Source organism: Dromaius novaehollandiae, chromosome 10 (assembly GCF_036370855.1).
Source record: "Dromaius novaehollandiae isolate bDroNov1 chromosome 10, bDroNov1.hap1, whole genome shotgun sequence".
NCBI lineage: Eukaryota > Metazoa > Chordata > Aves > Casuariiformes > Dromaiidae > Dromaius > Dromaius novaehollandiae.
The window spans coordinates 4127656-4142551 of record NC_088107.1 but is presented as its reverse complement, the minus strand read 5'-3'; the positions used below and the strand labels follow the sequence as shown (position 1 = coordinate 4142551).

The following is a 14896-nucleotide window of genomic DNA, read 5'->3' as shown; positions in this document are numbered from 1 at the left end:
AGCATATTAAGCTGTCCCGATAATGTATCATCCAACTAGGATTATCTTTGAATTGCAGAGAAGAACAGGGTATTTGGTATGTGCTTCCCCTCTGCCCCTTCCTTTTTTTTGTGTATAGTATAGAAATACAAGCAACTAATTGGTTTTATATGATTTCCCCTGCCCCTTCCTATTTGAACACATTTCTTCCTGCTTTTGTCTTTGGGAGCTTCATACTGTATAATAGCAAAGTCAGGGTTATTGGTTGATGATATAATATCGAGACTTGCAATATTTCAGTCTTAGAGCTTATCTGTAAACCTGGAGGATTAGATTGCTTCAGAGATTTTCTGCAATATCTAAAGACTAATTCAGAAAGTCAGAAGTTGGTATTCTAACTTATTTTTAGAGTGTAGATTCCATATTTTAAGGGTTTAAAGTTATGATTTCATTGAAATAATAAGTAAATTCTGCTAGGCCTACAGAAACTTCTTTTGTAGATTAAATTTGTGGCTGATATTATAATCTTGGAACTATCCCAATTTTGTGCCGAAGGCTTATATTTCTGTGCGTGGAAAGGAGGGAGCAGTGGGAAAGGAGGAATGTCTAATGCTGACAAAAACACTTCAGCTTTGTGCTTCTGAGCAAAACTAATATTCATATACAGTTTACAATAGCTGTAAACAGACTGATGCCCTTATTAATCTCCAAATACTGTCTTCCACTGTTTTCGTAAATAATCCCTTCAATAAGACGATGTAGGAGAAAGGACACGGGGAAAGAATCGGCTGGACTTTTGATAGCAGAGTTCCCGGCTAGCTCACATGATGTACAGACAAGCTTTGAAATCTTATACTGTGGCACTCTAGGGGAGAAAGTTATTTCTGAGTCTATTGCAATATGTATTTACTGGAAAAACTTTTACAAAATTTTTCTAGCGGTAGTCGTACTGGAATCATCTCTTGTGGTTGGTAGCAGTGCCCTGGTTTTAGGGCTTGAAAGGGAGTTTTAGTTTGTTTATTTGAGCATAAGAGGAAATGCTTAATGTAGAAATCTGTAGCTGTAAGTTTTTATATATGCATTCAGGGTTTAGAAAAGGTATCTTTTAATAAAACAGAAAGCAGTATTTACTTGCAGGAGATTCAGTTTTTAGGCTGAATGTATGTAAATTATGAAAGGTATCAAACTGGTATGTGTCATCGAAAGAAAGCAGTTGGGTACTTCAGGTAAAAGAAAGACTATTTATCATTCTATATGTAAGATAAAGTTGCTATTATTTTTATCCTCAGATAACATATTTGTACTGTTTCAAGTCCACAAAAGCCAGCATATATGAAATGTTTTCCTTTAAAGCATTTGGCTCCCGGTCAGATGCTCTAATGGGCAATAAGCACAACCTTAGTCTAGTCCCCTGTTCTGAAGAACGGGCAAGAAATCAAGCTCTCAGAAATGCTTACTACTGACTCCCGACGTCTATGAGAAGATTGGCGTGTTGGAGGCTTTGTTCTCTGACCCCAAGGGAAAGTGTCTGATACTCTTCCTGATTACAGACAGATTTTTTTTACTTGTAATAATTCCAGTAGGAATGAGGTTAGTGTGTAGTTGCCTCTCAGTATTAAAGCATGAAGTTGGAAGTTAGGAAAGTGAAGTTTTTAACTGTGAATCTGCTGTTGACTCAGTGTTTAGGCAGTCGCTCTTATCTGCCCCTCCTTTGCTTTCTCCCCCCAGCACAAAAAATGAGTACTGTTCCTCCGTGAAATAGCAGTATGGAAGATAAGTGCTTAATGACTTTATTAATCACCTTCCTTTTCCTTCTCATGTAATATGGCTTACGCTTTCCTACTCCAAAGATGCTTATTGGTAGCCACCATGGTAGCTGAAATCATCTAATAAAGAGTCATTTTGGAGCCCTTCGGTGTGACATTTCAGTTGTGCAAAGCAGCAGTGGCAATTCACTTGCTACCTCTTCAGGCTTGTTAGTGGGTTAAGCTTGGAATAAATTAATGCAAAGTTGAAATACAGATGCTATATGTATGTGTGTGTTTGTGTGTGTATTTATATATACATATACACACACATACACTTTTTTTTTTGGTAGCGAGTATGTCTAGAGAATTACATTTGTGATTACAGTCCTGGATGGAATGGTTTAAGTTGAGGTCGAAGAGAATTTGAGAATATATAATAAAGAGAATACTGCAGGTAATAAAAATGTTAAGTGTTAGGAGAATACTTTAAAATTTAAACTTTAACAGATTAAAAATTCAATTATGATCTTGAAAAATCTCGAACCCTTGAATCCCTCCCCATAGCTTCATTTAATTTAATCACTGTTCAGATAACTTAGCTGAGAAGAGAGCCTGTAACTGGCTTGGCAAGTTGCTCCTCTGTGTGGAGGCAGATAACGAAATAAATGGATATGGCCACGGCAGTGTAACGCGGCATGTGTGTTAGCAGGTATCAGAGACAGCTAACTTTAGATCTGGAATGAGATCTAAAGGTCACCAAATGAGTAGCTAAATGGAATACAGATATTTCATCTGCATGCAGCTTTGTATTTTCCAAAGGGCAAATCATTGGCTTTGACAAGAGATTTTCATTTATGTTTAGGACACTTAAAGCACTATCAAAGTGCAGAAAAAATTAGAAGTCCAGTATGGAAACGCATACACCTTCTTTGTCTTGATGTCTGTGCTAAATAAAGATAACTTTTCGCTAGGATTTCTTTACTGGAAGAGCATTTTAAAGAGACTCTTTGCATAGTTTAAACTTTCATGAATAGAGAAATGTCAGAATAAAATATGTAGCGATCTGTTTATTTCTCTCTGTGGATAATTGCCGAGGAAACAGTATCTTCATATTTGCTATACTACAGAAGAAATTTACTGGAATTAGAAGTTTTGATTGTTTCCTTCAGTGCTGCTGGAAATATTGCACTAACAAATGTGATCTGCTTTGTCATCCAGTGTTATGCAGGGAATTAGGGTAAAACAGGTATTTTATAAATTATATTTTAGCTCGATCAGTGATGCACAAATGTTGCTTGAATCATGGTTACTTTCTGCTGATTTCAGCTAACTATTTCTTAAAGACCCATGTAGTTTTTGATACCTTTCAAACAAAGTGGGTTCCAATTCTCTTTTTAGGGAACTGATCTAACCCGATTCCTTCCTTTCAAGAAAAAGGGAAGATAACTTTCAAAGCATTGTCTGGCTGTGATTAAGTCAGAACTACCTGCCTAAACCTAGTGTGATACTTAAAAATGTAGCTAGCAAAGCAAGCTGCGGTTGACTGTACTGAATAGTTGAATCCTTTTTATATGTCTAGACAAATACTTTAGGATAGTTACTTCAAGAGTCCTATGTAAAATAAAATTTATAATAATATATGTCAGGTATGGTGTTCCCCCCCACCAGGGGAAAGGCACTATTTACACATTTATGCTGTACTCTGTTATAATGTGAAAGTAGCGCAACAATGTGACTTAAGCCTTTCTTTACATTCACCTACCAGTTCAGGCATAAATTTCAGGCCACTTTACTTCTTATCTCATAAAAATAGGTAAGCATTATGCTGTTGAAGCTCTCTCTGAAACTGCTGTGTGAATTCCACTGAGACTAAATTTATAGATAAGTTGCAAAATATTTAAGTCTGATGCAGGCATATAGTTTATCATATTTAGATCTTAATTTTATTGCCAAATACCTGACATTGTGATTTACTGGCATTCTGCTTTTCCATATATAAATTTTCAGTCCAAAACCATTCCTCCTTGGTGCATATTTTCTGTGCCAGAAACTGAGATTTAACAAAGTTAAATTCTGGTGAATTATTTTTTCAAAGCGCAATGAAAGCATGCTTCAATTTGAAGTATTCTAGCAGAGGCATACTGAACACAAAATTAAGCTACAACTTGGAAAGCGGCTTGTATGATACCCATTTAAAAAAAGGATTAAAAGTTATCTTTTTCTTGTTGAACTGGTTACTAGTTTGAGGAGTCTGTTTAGTTTCACAGTGCATAGTTGCAGTTTCAAAAACTTCTAGTATTTTGGCTGTGGCAGGACCAGGAGTAGTCCCATACATGTGTATATGTGTGTGTATATTATTTTTTTATATATATATTATATATATATGACATGCAGGGCTGAGTTTATATTTCAGACCTATAGATTCTGGGTAGTGTTTTTTTCTGGCATTTAGAATGCTGCAAACCCAAGTATTTTTGGTAGTTATTTAGCTCTTTAAAAAAAAAAAAAAAAAAGCTAGAATACAAGAAACTGCAGTCCTTAAACTGTTAAGGACCTACTTGGGCTGCACTGAGTGATTGAATTCCTCTTCGGTCCCACAGTAGCTTCATCAGCGTGTTTCCCGGCTGCTGGTGTGTGTAGCCATACTATTGCCCATGCTATTGCCTTTTTGAATGCGAGTTTCCAGTTAATAAGTTAATTCTTTAATTCTTTAGTGTGTGTGTGTATTTGTGACCCCCCCCCCCCTTTTTGAACTTCTCCAAGACCCTTTTTACCCTGAAAACCAGCAAATTCTTAACTAACTTCAGTTGCTGGCAGCAGCTCAGTTCCTTCACAGTTGTGGAATAAAACTGGATTCAGAGTTGGCTGTAGAGGAAATATTTATTCCTGTGCTCTAAAGGAACTGAGCTGTTGCCCGCTATAAGTCAGCCTGGTTTGAACTGTTTTCTTTAATGTTTCACAAAACTTTTATTTTTAAGTTTCCTTTATAGCTAAAAAGAAACTACTAAATGGCTTCTTGCTGCTGTTTTCAGTCTTTCCCAATTCTCAGGGGAATCAGAGGCTCAGTTTGAGGAAATACCGCTGTAAGCTGTTTCTAAAGAAATGTATTAATATTGCAAAGAAAACTGTGGGCAGCTTCCCAAATATAAAACTGACATTTCTTTTTTATTTTCTGACTTCTTCAGAAATTGCCTAGCCACGTGAAGCCAATGACACTGCTTGTTAGCTTTTACAAGTTGGTGTGTGTTTGGGGTTTTTTGTTTGTTTGTTTTTTAAGTAGGTGGAACAAAACATTGGGGAGAGGATTGTCTAACAGCCTACAAATGCATTAATTTTAGTTACTCTTAAGCTTTCTGTTGGGTAACAGAAGAGATTAGTTCATGGTTTCTCTGCTTGTGCAGATGTCCTCTTATCTTCTAGTGGAGGACAGTGGTTGGGGGTTTCCCCCGCTGTACCTTTACAATATTTGGATCTCTTTTTCTTAAAAGTGGGTGATGCCATCCTTAAACATCTTTGCTTTTAAAGGTACTAGCCCTAATATTATGCCTTAATGCTCCTTAAATATAAACTTGTTGGGTGGGTTCAAGTGGTGTGCTCTTGAGGACCATGTCCGTGGAGGAGTTGTGTGAGTGTTCCCATGTACATGTGTCCCTGTTCAGCAGTGTGCCCTATCTAGAAAAATAGGGTGTTTCACCCAAAAGGTCTCTGGTAAGTGCAAATTATACAAATACGTGGCAAGAACTACTAGCGTTTGTTAAGAAGCCTAGCCTTTTTCAGGTTTTAACTGAAAATGCTGTGAATGGCGTATGCTTTTGCCCCATGGCTGTCGCAAAGCTGCCTCTTCCCCTCAGTTCTCATCAGTCTCTGCTTTGCCTCAAGTCTGAGATGTGATTTCCTCAGATCATGATCGCTAGGAAAAAATTCCCCCAAAGACTGTGTGCTCCTGATGAGTAAATAACATGCCCGAGGGAGATAATATGCCATCTAATTAGTGCTCAGTGGACTCATGTGAGATGAAACTTAACAGCACGGCATTCGCAAAAATAAAAACGTCCAGTGATCCCGTTCTGTGCAAATTGGACTTGCCTTGTTTTGTAAACGTCCCCTTTACAAAGCTGTCAGTGTTCCTCTATTTACGGCTGTTACGTGCACGTTTTAAAAGAAAAACTTGGCTGGTTTATCGCGTAGGATGGCTGGAAATAAACTACCGCAATGCTCTGCAGCAAAAATCGGGAACCTTTTACTCCGTGATTTTTAAAGAGCTTTAAAGCTTACTGTTTACCTCGTCCCTTCCAGCCCTGGTAACTAATGCATACAGATGTTAGAGAAATTGTTTGTGCTCTATTTAAAAAAAAGAAGCCCAAGTTTAACTATATTAAAATTGAGCCTGGTGGTAAATTATTGTAGGATATGATGAACAGGACCGTGACTTCTAACTTCCGTGGCTCAACCTGGGGCTTAAACAGAGACTAGCTCTGTCTGAAACAGCCCGTCTGTCCTTGGGATACAACAGCAAACTGCCAAATAAAATAGCAGAAAATCTTCAAATCGAAAAAGAGGAAGGGATAAGGTAATGAGTGGAAATGCAGGATTAATTGTAACAATTTCTTGCAGTTGAAACACATTATTTTTCCCCTTGTTTTAACAGAGAAGGCCGATCTATTAAAAATAATAGGGAAAAAGTTTATTTTGTTTTTAAAGGAAATAATTGCTTTGAATTATTTAAGATTATTTAAGGAAAAAAGTTCTGGATATTGTTTTGTGATCTGTTGAACTGAGTTAGGAAAATGTTAGATTTCATACATATTTAAGTGCTGCTTGTAGAGAGAATAAAATTGAAAAGCAGTAGTACTCTTTATATATATAAAAAACATTATATATATATGTGTGTATATATATGTGTGTGTGTATATATATATATATATATATATATATATATATATATATAAAGATAATATGCATATTTTTTCCTCACATAATTTCTTCTGTAGGGAAGAAACTTATCTGTCATGTTTGGAAAACTATACACAAAAAATATCTTGGTGGGGCTTTGCAATTTCATTATGGCACATGCCATAGCTGTGGAAGACATGGATGAAATACAGAGATCTCCTTTTCTGTTCCAGTAATTAATACTTCTAATTTATTTGATTATTGCTATAAAGCTTGCAAAATAAATATACCAAAGTATCTCGCTTGTTCATGTGAACACATTAGTTAACCTGCAGCTCTCCAGTAACTGCAAGTGTTTGCTGCTGTAGGTGTAACTAGAGTTATATAAAAATCTGACAATAAACTAACTGCTCCGGAATAACAGCATTGCAGTAACTGAGGCATCCCTTTGACATTGGTAAGGGATTTTTTTTGAGGTGTTCAGTACTAGAACTATTTTTATGTTGCCATGTTGCACAACAGTGGTAATTTGGTCAGTCTTATCTTTTGTGCTTTCTGTTTTCTTAATTCCTTTCTTCTCTAGCTTATTTGCTTAAACATGTTTCCAAACTTGTGATGCAGGATATAACCTAAAGTTGTTACTTCCTAATCGTTTTTAGGCAGAGCTTTATTCATCATTTAACTTGTCTTACTTTGCCAAGTTACTAATAACATTTTTCGTTTGCCAAACTAAGGTTCACTGACATTGGTCTGTAATCCTTTATTTTTTTTCTTTTTCATTCAGATGCAACCAAGAATGAGTAAGTGCTCTAGACACTGTTTCTAATAAATCACGAATGCATTAATAACCCTGGAATTTGCAAGGCGTGACCTAAGACACTAACAGCCACTAGATGTAGCAACTGGTGCTTAACACTGGAAATGTCCATTGTTAGCACATTCCCAGGAAATATTTTTAGGCTTATCAGGGGAAAATGTCATACATTTGATAATCAGGTCTTTTTGAATTAACCGATGACCAATTTCTTCTGGGTATTTTAAGTTGTCTGTTCTGTTTTACTCCCACACAAAACATAGGCTGTTAATTAAAAGGCGTTTGTTCCTGAAACCAGAAATCATGGTCTCATAGCTGTATTGCTGTGTACTCCGATACATAAAATATACACACAGATTTATAGTCCTCTGTAGCCTCTAACACTGTTTGCAATTACGTTTTAGAAAGGTGTTTCCCTTCTGAACCTTGCTTTCATTCACACTTCAAAGTATCAGAACTATTTCTTTGTCATCGTAAGAGTAGTCTGTTTGGTTTCTTACCAAAAGTGCTTTCTTACCAAAAGTACCTTTTCTGCAGCTGGAAGCTGAACATTCAGCTACCTTCTGAATTGCAGGAATTCATTCCTTCAGGTGAAAGAAAATTTTGCTAAGGAAAAAAAAACACTGGTAGACTACTTGGTGGATTACTTAATTTATCATCAGTATTCAAAGTCACAACATCATGGCTGAAGTATATAACTAAAAAGAATTTGACATTTGGATACTCTGGTGATAAATATCATAGAAGTATTGTAAGCTGATATGAAGGATATTCCATTTTCCATGCTATTTAATTTCAAATCTAATTTCTTTAAAAATAGACTAAAACTAATTCCATGCATTGTCTCTGCCAGCTTACCTCAGAGAGTTATAGTGTTTAGGATAAATGCATGTATATATAGGCCGGTCAGTCCATTTCCATAGGAAAACCCACACAGCAAAAAAAAAAGGGAACTCACTATAGAGGGCTTCTGAAACCACATCCAAGTGCCCAAAGTAGAAAACGGGAAACAGTTTCATAATCTCGTTGCTCTAACCAGGATCGTCTAATAAACTCTCCCCTCTCCGCTCATCGCTTTGCCGCCCGCTGAGCCGAGGGCATCGGGCTCCTTGACGTAAAACCCACACGCACGGTGCTGAAGGCGTTTCCTGTTTGCAAATGTCTTGTTTAGTGTTGGCAGCTCAGGAGATCAGATTGGAAACGGCCACCTGAGTTACTTAAATTCGCTTTTGTTGTTGCCTCCTCCCTTTTAGAGAAAACATTGGATTCGAACAGTTGGCTCAGTAAAATCCCCATGCCTGCCTTTGCAAAAGCAAGCGCTGTCTTTTGCCATTAACAATTGCATAGATGATAAAAGATTGCAGCAGCTTGCTCCATTGGCGAGGGATTGTATGGATATCAGCCAAAGCACCTACATCTTTCATTGCATCATTTCCACTTATGCAGTTGTCTGGTGACATAACTGTTTAGGCCCATTTTTCAGGTTTAGACCATGACGCAGGTAAGTCAGGGAACAAAATACTGACTAGCACACGTGCCGCGTTATTGGTAAAACCTCCGTAAAGATACCATAGGATGAGGACAAGTGGAAAGGAAGGCAGCTGGCTTGGTCCCGGTTTTGGAGTGGCTTCTATAGGATGAGATTAAACAGACTAAAGTCTTCAGCTTTGGAAAGAGGTACCAGGTCCGAGTGGCGGAAGGCGAATAATGTAAAAGTATGTAAAGTCACGACTGGCGTGAGAGCGATTATTCATTAGGCCTCGTAACTCAAAGAATGCTAGGCACTTGGTGGAGCGATCAGGAAGGAGATCTAAAATAAATACAAGTACTTTGTAGTTTTCCAGCCAACGCCTAATTATATTGTGAAATTTTTTGCCACAGGATGTTTTGGATACTGAAAGTATGAATGGGTGCAAAAAACATTAGGCAGATTTAGAGGACATGCATTCAGGGCTGTGAAAGACACTGATCTGTATGCGATTGCTGCTTTGGGAAGGCCCAAAGCCACCAGTGCTGAAAGCTGGACGGGTGTACTGGGACAGGATTTCTCAATGTCTGTTGTTCTGGGTTTTTTCTTTTTTCTTCTTTTCCCCCTCCTCCTTCCTTGGGATCTGTTACTGGCTGCTTTCTGAGACAAGGCTAGATTAGCCTTTGCTATGCTATGTGGCATGGGGGACCATTTCTGAAAGTTTTTGGCTTCTAACAGCTTCCTCTTAAGAAGGAGCTTGAAAGGGGCCTGGTTATTTTGAAAAATGCTTGCCAGAATCTCTTAAATTCATGTGATATCAGAAAAGCGTTTCCTCAGTGAACAGTGGTTTACTCATATTTTCAGTGCTTTCTGTTCGACAAGGTTGTGGCTGCATCCTAAGTCCTTGCCGTCTCCTTAGAAAGAGGGGAGAAGGGGGAAAAAACAAAGTAAACCTTAACTCGGCCGCGTGATCCTTGGATGACTCTTGCAAGCCTTGCTCTCACAGGAGACTACCTAGTCCTGTTGCAGTTGAATGTAGAAATTTTTGCCTTAATGCTTTAAAAGAGGCAAGGCCGAGGGTTTTTTTTTTTTTCTGCAGGTGATAAAGGGATAGAAAAAATGCACAAAAAATTATGTAAAGTAGTTGCTCTTTTCTAGGCCTTTGTTTTACAAACACTTAAGCACATGTTGCTTCCTCGCGTGAATATAATGAACGTAACTCCTTACATGTGTAATGTCCCTTCGCGCTGATGTCAGTAAAATTCTTTGCATAGAAGTGTGAACGTTTTTAGGATTCATCCCTTGATTTTGCTGAATTATTGTTTGCTAGTAAGTTACTAACTCGCATCCCGCTTTTTTAATTTTTCCCTTTCCTCTGCCTGTGCCCTTGCCCTCTTCCTCCAAGAAAGCGAAAAATGTCTGTGATTTGAATAAGTAAATGCTCTCTTGAATTATGTTTAAAATGCGATCATTTTGCTTTTATGTGTTCCTTTTGTCTTTTCAGGACAGCCCAGAAACTTGCAAGATCTATGCCGAATTAAAATTCGTCAGTGTATAGGCCTTCAAAACCTAAAACTACTTGATGAACTACCCATTGCCAAGGTCATGAAAGACTACTTAAAACACAAATTTGATGATATCTGATATCCATGAAGAGAAGAACTCTGAGCAAGATTAGTTATATTCCAGATACTTAAGAGGCTTGTTGCCTTGCACAAAGTATATCCTATGCAAGTTCTGATTTTTCTGTGAAGTCAGAAGGCAGGTATACACTTCCTTGGGTTTTTTATACCACATGCTAGAAGGTCTTAATTTTTGGTTTCTTGGTCCAAGTTTACAAGGTCCAAGCTTTCTATACAATATTACATTTTAAAAGTTGCTGTTGGTTTTTTGTTTGTTTGTTTTCGAATTAAGTGTGCAGACTTGCAGTGGAGATGGAAAATAGCCTTTCAAGGGAAGTGATTGGTTCGAATTGGCATGCTGAGCAATTATTAAGATAAAGTTTGGGAACCGAGGCACCAGTCCTGCAAAAGGATGCCTATAGGAAGATCTTCAGGGCTGTGTTGTGCGTTGAGACCCTTATAGCTGTAAGTCTCTACCTGGCCGTATGTTTTTGCAGGATAGAAGGTAGAGTTGGTAATCAGCATGTCCTGGAGTACCATACAAATATCATTTGGAAATTAAAAAAAAAATGCAGGTAGCCTGTTCAATTCATAGCTGTGAGCACTGACTCTTTTTGTATTATTCTCTTCCTGATTACTGTAGTTTGGATGCCGATAAAATTCGGGCCCTCTGCTTTCCTGACATTCCCTGTAAAATGGGCGGCTGTTTGTAAGTCTATTTTTAACAGTGACAGTACACTACACAGAGGCATAGCCTCTGTATTTTTTACATTAACTTAAGAGTACACAAATTTAGATTTTTTGAAGCCAATATATTCTGTTTCTCATACAGTGCCTCCTGTGCAATAATCTTTCTGATGTATTTTCCCTTTATGTGTGACTTCCCCCCACACACTATTCCTCATTTAGTCTCAGTACATTATTTGTAAGAATAGGAACTGCTGCCTCACTGTAGTGTTGATATGCCATTGCTATAATGATGCGGCAATTGCTGTTCATTATTAATCCCTGAATTTCATGAATGTATAACCTGCTTTATTTCACTTTCAGTTGAAATTTTATCTACGGGTCCTCAGACAAACTGTGTCCATTTAAAAAAAAAAAAAAAAAGAAAGAAAGAAAGAAAGAAAAAAAAGAAATTGGCCTAAACCCTTTTAATTAAAGGCAGTGATTTTTCTTTTTTCCTTCAGAAATTCAATTGGCTTCAGGTTAGAGTGGGAAGTGCACGTAACTTACTAATTTGCAACTTTTATGTGCACTAACAAGAAAAGTCCCCTTCATATTAAAATTTTAAATTTTGCAAACATTAAATGGTTTCCTATTAATCTCAAAGCAGCAACTGCAAGCAGTACTGAAATTTGGCTACTGAATGTGTTTTTCATAATAGATATTAAAAAGATCTGTTAAAGAGTTTTGTTTCCGATGATAAAAACGCCGTTCTTGCCATGAAAAAAGTGGGCCAAAATCTGCAATCGTTTCCCTCCCCTAATTTTCAAGGGATTGTGGATTCATCGTAAGGTTCTTGCCAGTGTCTTCTACATTTGTTTTGCCATCCTACTGGCTCCTAAAGAGCCTCTCTAGTATCAAGAGCGCTTTTGTACCGATTGTATCAATGGCAGTGGGGAGATGAAAGGAACGGTGGTGGCTTTTAATTTTAACACTGTCACTTTCAAAATATTTAATATTAAAAGTATGAAAAAGGGAAGCAAGTATACTCATATTATTTAACTATACTAGTTCCTTTTAGTTTTTTATAACCCGGATTGCAGTTCCTCAAACACAAATCTTATCGCTAGTAATGGATACACTGGAGCTGTGGCAAGCAAGGAGGAGTTGCTCTTCCTATTGTGCCTGATGTTGCATCAGGTTTCCAAACAAAAGTGATTTTGGAGATTGATGGCTCAGAGGATTGGTAATGGGATGTTGAACCTTTTTACCTCCAACTCATTGGTTCAAGTCCAGCCTGCTTCAGCAGTGACCACAAGTTAATGTCACAGCAGCACGTAGGAAGCCAATACATCCACTCCTAACATGTCCAGCCAGCGCATCGGTCACCCCTGGGCAGCAGAGCTCCCACCTTTACGGTGCTTCCTCCCGGTCGTAGGTGGTGGTGGTGGTGGTGGCACTGTAGAGGCAGCAAGCTGGGAGCGTGGGTGAGGTGCGTGAGAGCACGCGTGCGTGATGGTATCTGCCAGCTTTTACCAAAGCAGGACGGATCAGCCATTAAGATCTTTAAACCTTGGCAGTACTGAGGCGTGATGACAAAAGTGAAGAATTGACTGGCAAGTTTTAAGCTTGAGTCTTCAGTTTTGTGAAACGAAATCAGAACCTTAACATTGTGGGGTTTTTGGTTTTTGTTTTTTAAAATCCTTAATATTGTTCACTACATTTGTAAGTTGGTCTAAACCAATGTCCTTCCCCGCTGAATTTTTACAGTAATATTTTCTAAGGTAATCTAGAGTATATTTTAGTTGCAACCTATATTAAGGCAAATTATTTGTTCTGTCTGTTGCTGTGACTGAAGAAAATTATGGAAGACTTTGTTGGTAACAAAAATGCTATTTAATGAAGAAAAGTGTAATTCCATTATTTATTGTTTGAGGTTTGTTTTTTGGATATTTCTGTTGAGTAACTGACATCTAAAGGGAACACACATACATTTCAGGCCAGTAAAAAGCTGTTCTTTTAAATTCATTTTCATCCCATCCTCTTTCCCCTCCCTAAGGCGGGGGAAGCCCTCATCCTTTCTTACGAAGCTAAACCATCTCTGAAAGTTGGTTTCTCTGACCTTGATTCAGCAAAGCACTACAGCACGCGAGCAGCTCTGAACTGTCGGCTGTTCAGAGTTACCCATGTGTTTGAGGGAGTGAAGTGCAAGAGTTTATTCGTCATTAATCCTACCCAAACTTCAGTAATGGGGAATTTGGTCGTTTTCTTTATTTTAAATATTGTGCACAAATACTTTGAAAAACAAACTGAACTTTTTTTGTTTGGACTAGAATGTGGAATGATGATAAGTGCATAATATAAATTTGTTATGTAGCCTGGTTCCATTACCTTAAAATTCACAGTTGAACACTTATAATAAACCTTAAAAATTGGCAAATACACCAAAGAAACAATACGAGTAAAAGACTCTGATCATTAACAAACTGCAAACCTCATCCTTTAAAACAAAGCAGAAAGTTTTTGTAAATATTTATGTTTATAAATGTACAGCAGAGTAAGAGTGTTTTTTAGATTATTTAATTACCATATTTCTAAACTATTTACATTATAGACAATGCTTGTTAGTTTGAAAAGCTCTTGAGTGTTTTTTGTTTTTGTTTCTTGGGATTTTTTTAAATTCATTATCACTCATGCTTGGAATAACATCTGGCTTCCTTGGGATCATGTGGAAAATTTAGTTTTCTGGCTCTAGTTGGCAATAGTAGGAGAACACATCTGGACAGACTTGTCAGACGCATACCCTGAAGCAAAGAGAATATGTAGCATGTTACCAGGGTGGACCTGGACTAGATGAAAAATTTTGGATCCTAACTCTCTCAGTTAAATCTGTCCAGAGCCCACAATGTCATTGTGACGGGAGCAATTTACAACCTGCCCACAAATCCAGCTTCCATGCAACTCTGTTACCGATATCATAATGTATTTTGTTCTTCCTTTGTAATGTAAGTTTTTGCTTTGGGTCAATTTGAAAGTTTAAAAAAAAAAAAAAAGTTAAATCTGGTTAAAACCTTTTTCTTTGGTTTACGTTCTGTTTATTTCTGATGTGATGTTTTAATAACATAATATCACTTTACACACTTTCTCTCAATGTTTGTCTGTTCTACTCCTTTTCCCTTCTCCAGCGCCTGTGACTCCGGTAACACAGTTGGTACTCAAATTTGCCACCCCAGCTAGGAGTGCACATGTCTTATGGGTTGTAATGGGATTTGTACCAGTAAATCGGGGAATAAAACTCAGTCTTGGAGCTGGACTGCAGAAGGGAGGGAACATACGAGTCTTTAGCTGTGAATAGTTCTTCCTTCCCTGTTTGGGTTCCAGTACAGCCACTTTAAGGTCTCAAAGGTATACCCTTCCTTCTCAAGTTCCTGTGCCAGATGAAATACAAAAATGGACCAAACAGAGGTCAGATATTGTAGATAGGTCTGTTTTGTGTCCATTTGCTAATACTAAAGTGGAATAAGGAGGATATATCTGAATATTCCTGGGGATCTGGAAGTGAGTGTTTTCAGTCTTGAGAGTGATGTACAAGCAAAAATTGCAATAAGTTTTTGCACCCCAAAAAGTTGGAGAGGAAGGGAATGGGAATAAGGACTATTGCTGCTAAAAGGTAGTGGAAAAGATGCTTTCCCTTGCCCAGCGGCAA

General features: G+C 37.7%; 1 protein-coding gene across 2 annotated transcripts in view; it reads left to right on the top strand.

Moving 5' to 3' along the window:
* The window catches only part of ASB7 (ankyrin repeat and SOCS box containing 7), a 32804-nt gene extending 18478 nt beyond the window's left edge, over nucleotides 1–14326 (top strand). For both annotated transcript variants that reach the window (XM_064517896.1, XM_064517897.1), the window contains one exon: nucleotides 10407–14326. In XM_064517896.1, coding sequence (XP_064373966.1) covers nucleotides 10407–10546 — 140 coding nt within the window. In that variant the 3' untranslated portion in view covers nucleotides 10547–14326. The remainder of the gene's footprint in view (nucleotides 1–10406) is intronic.
* Nucleotides 14327–14896: the final 570 nt, after the last annotated feature.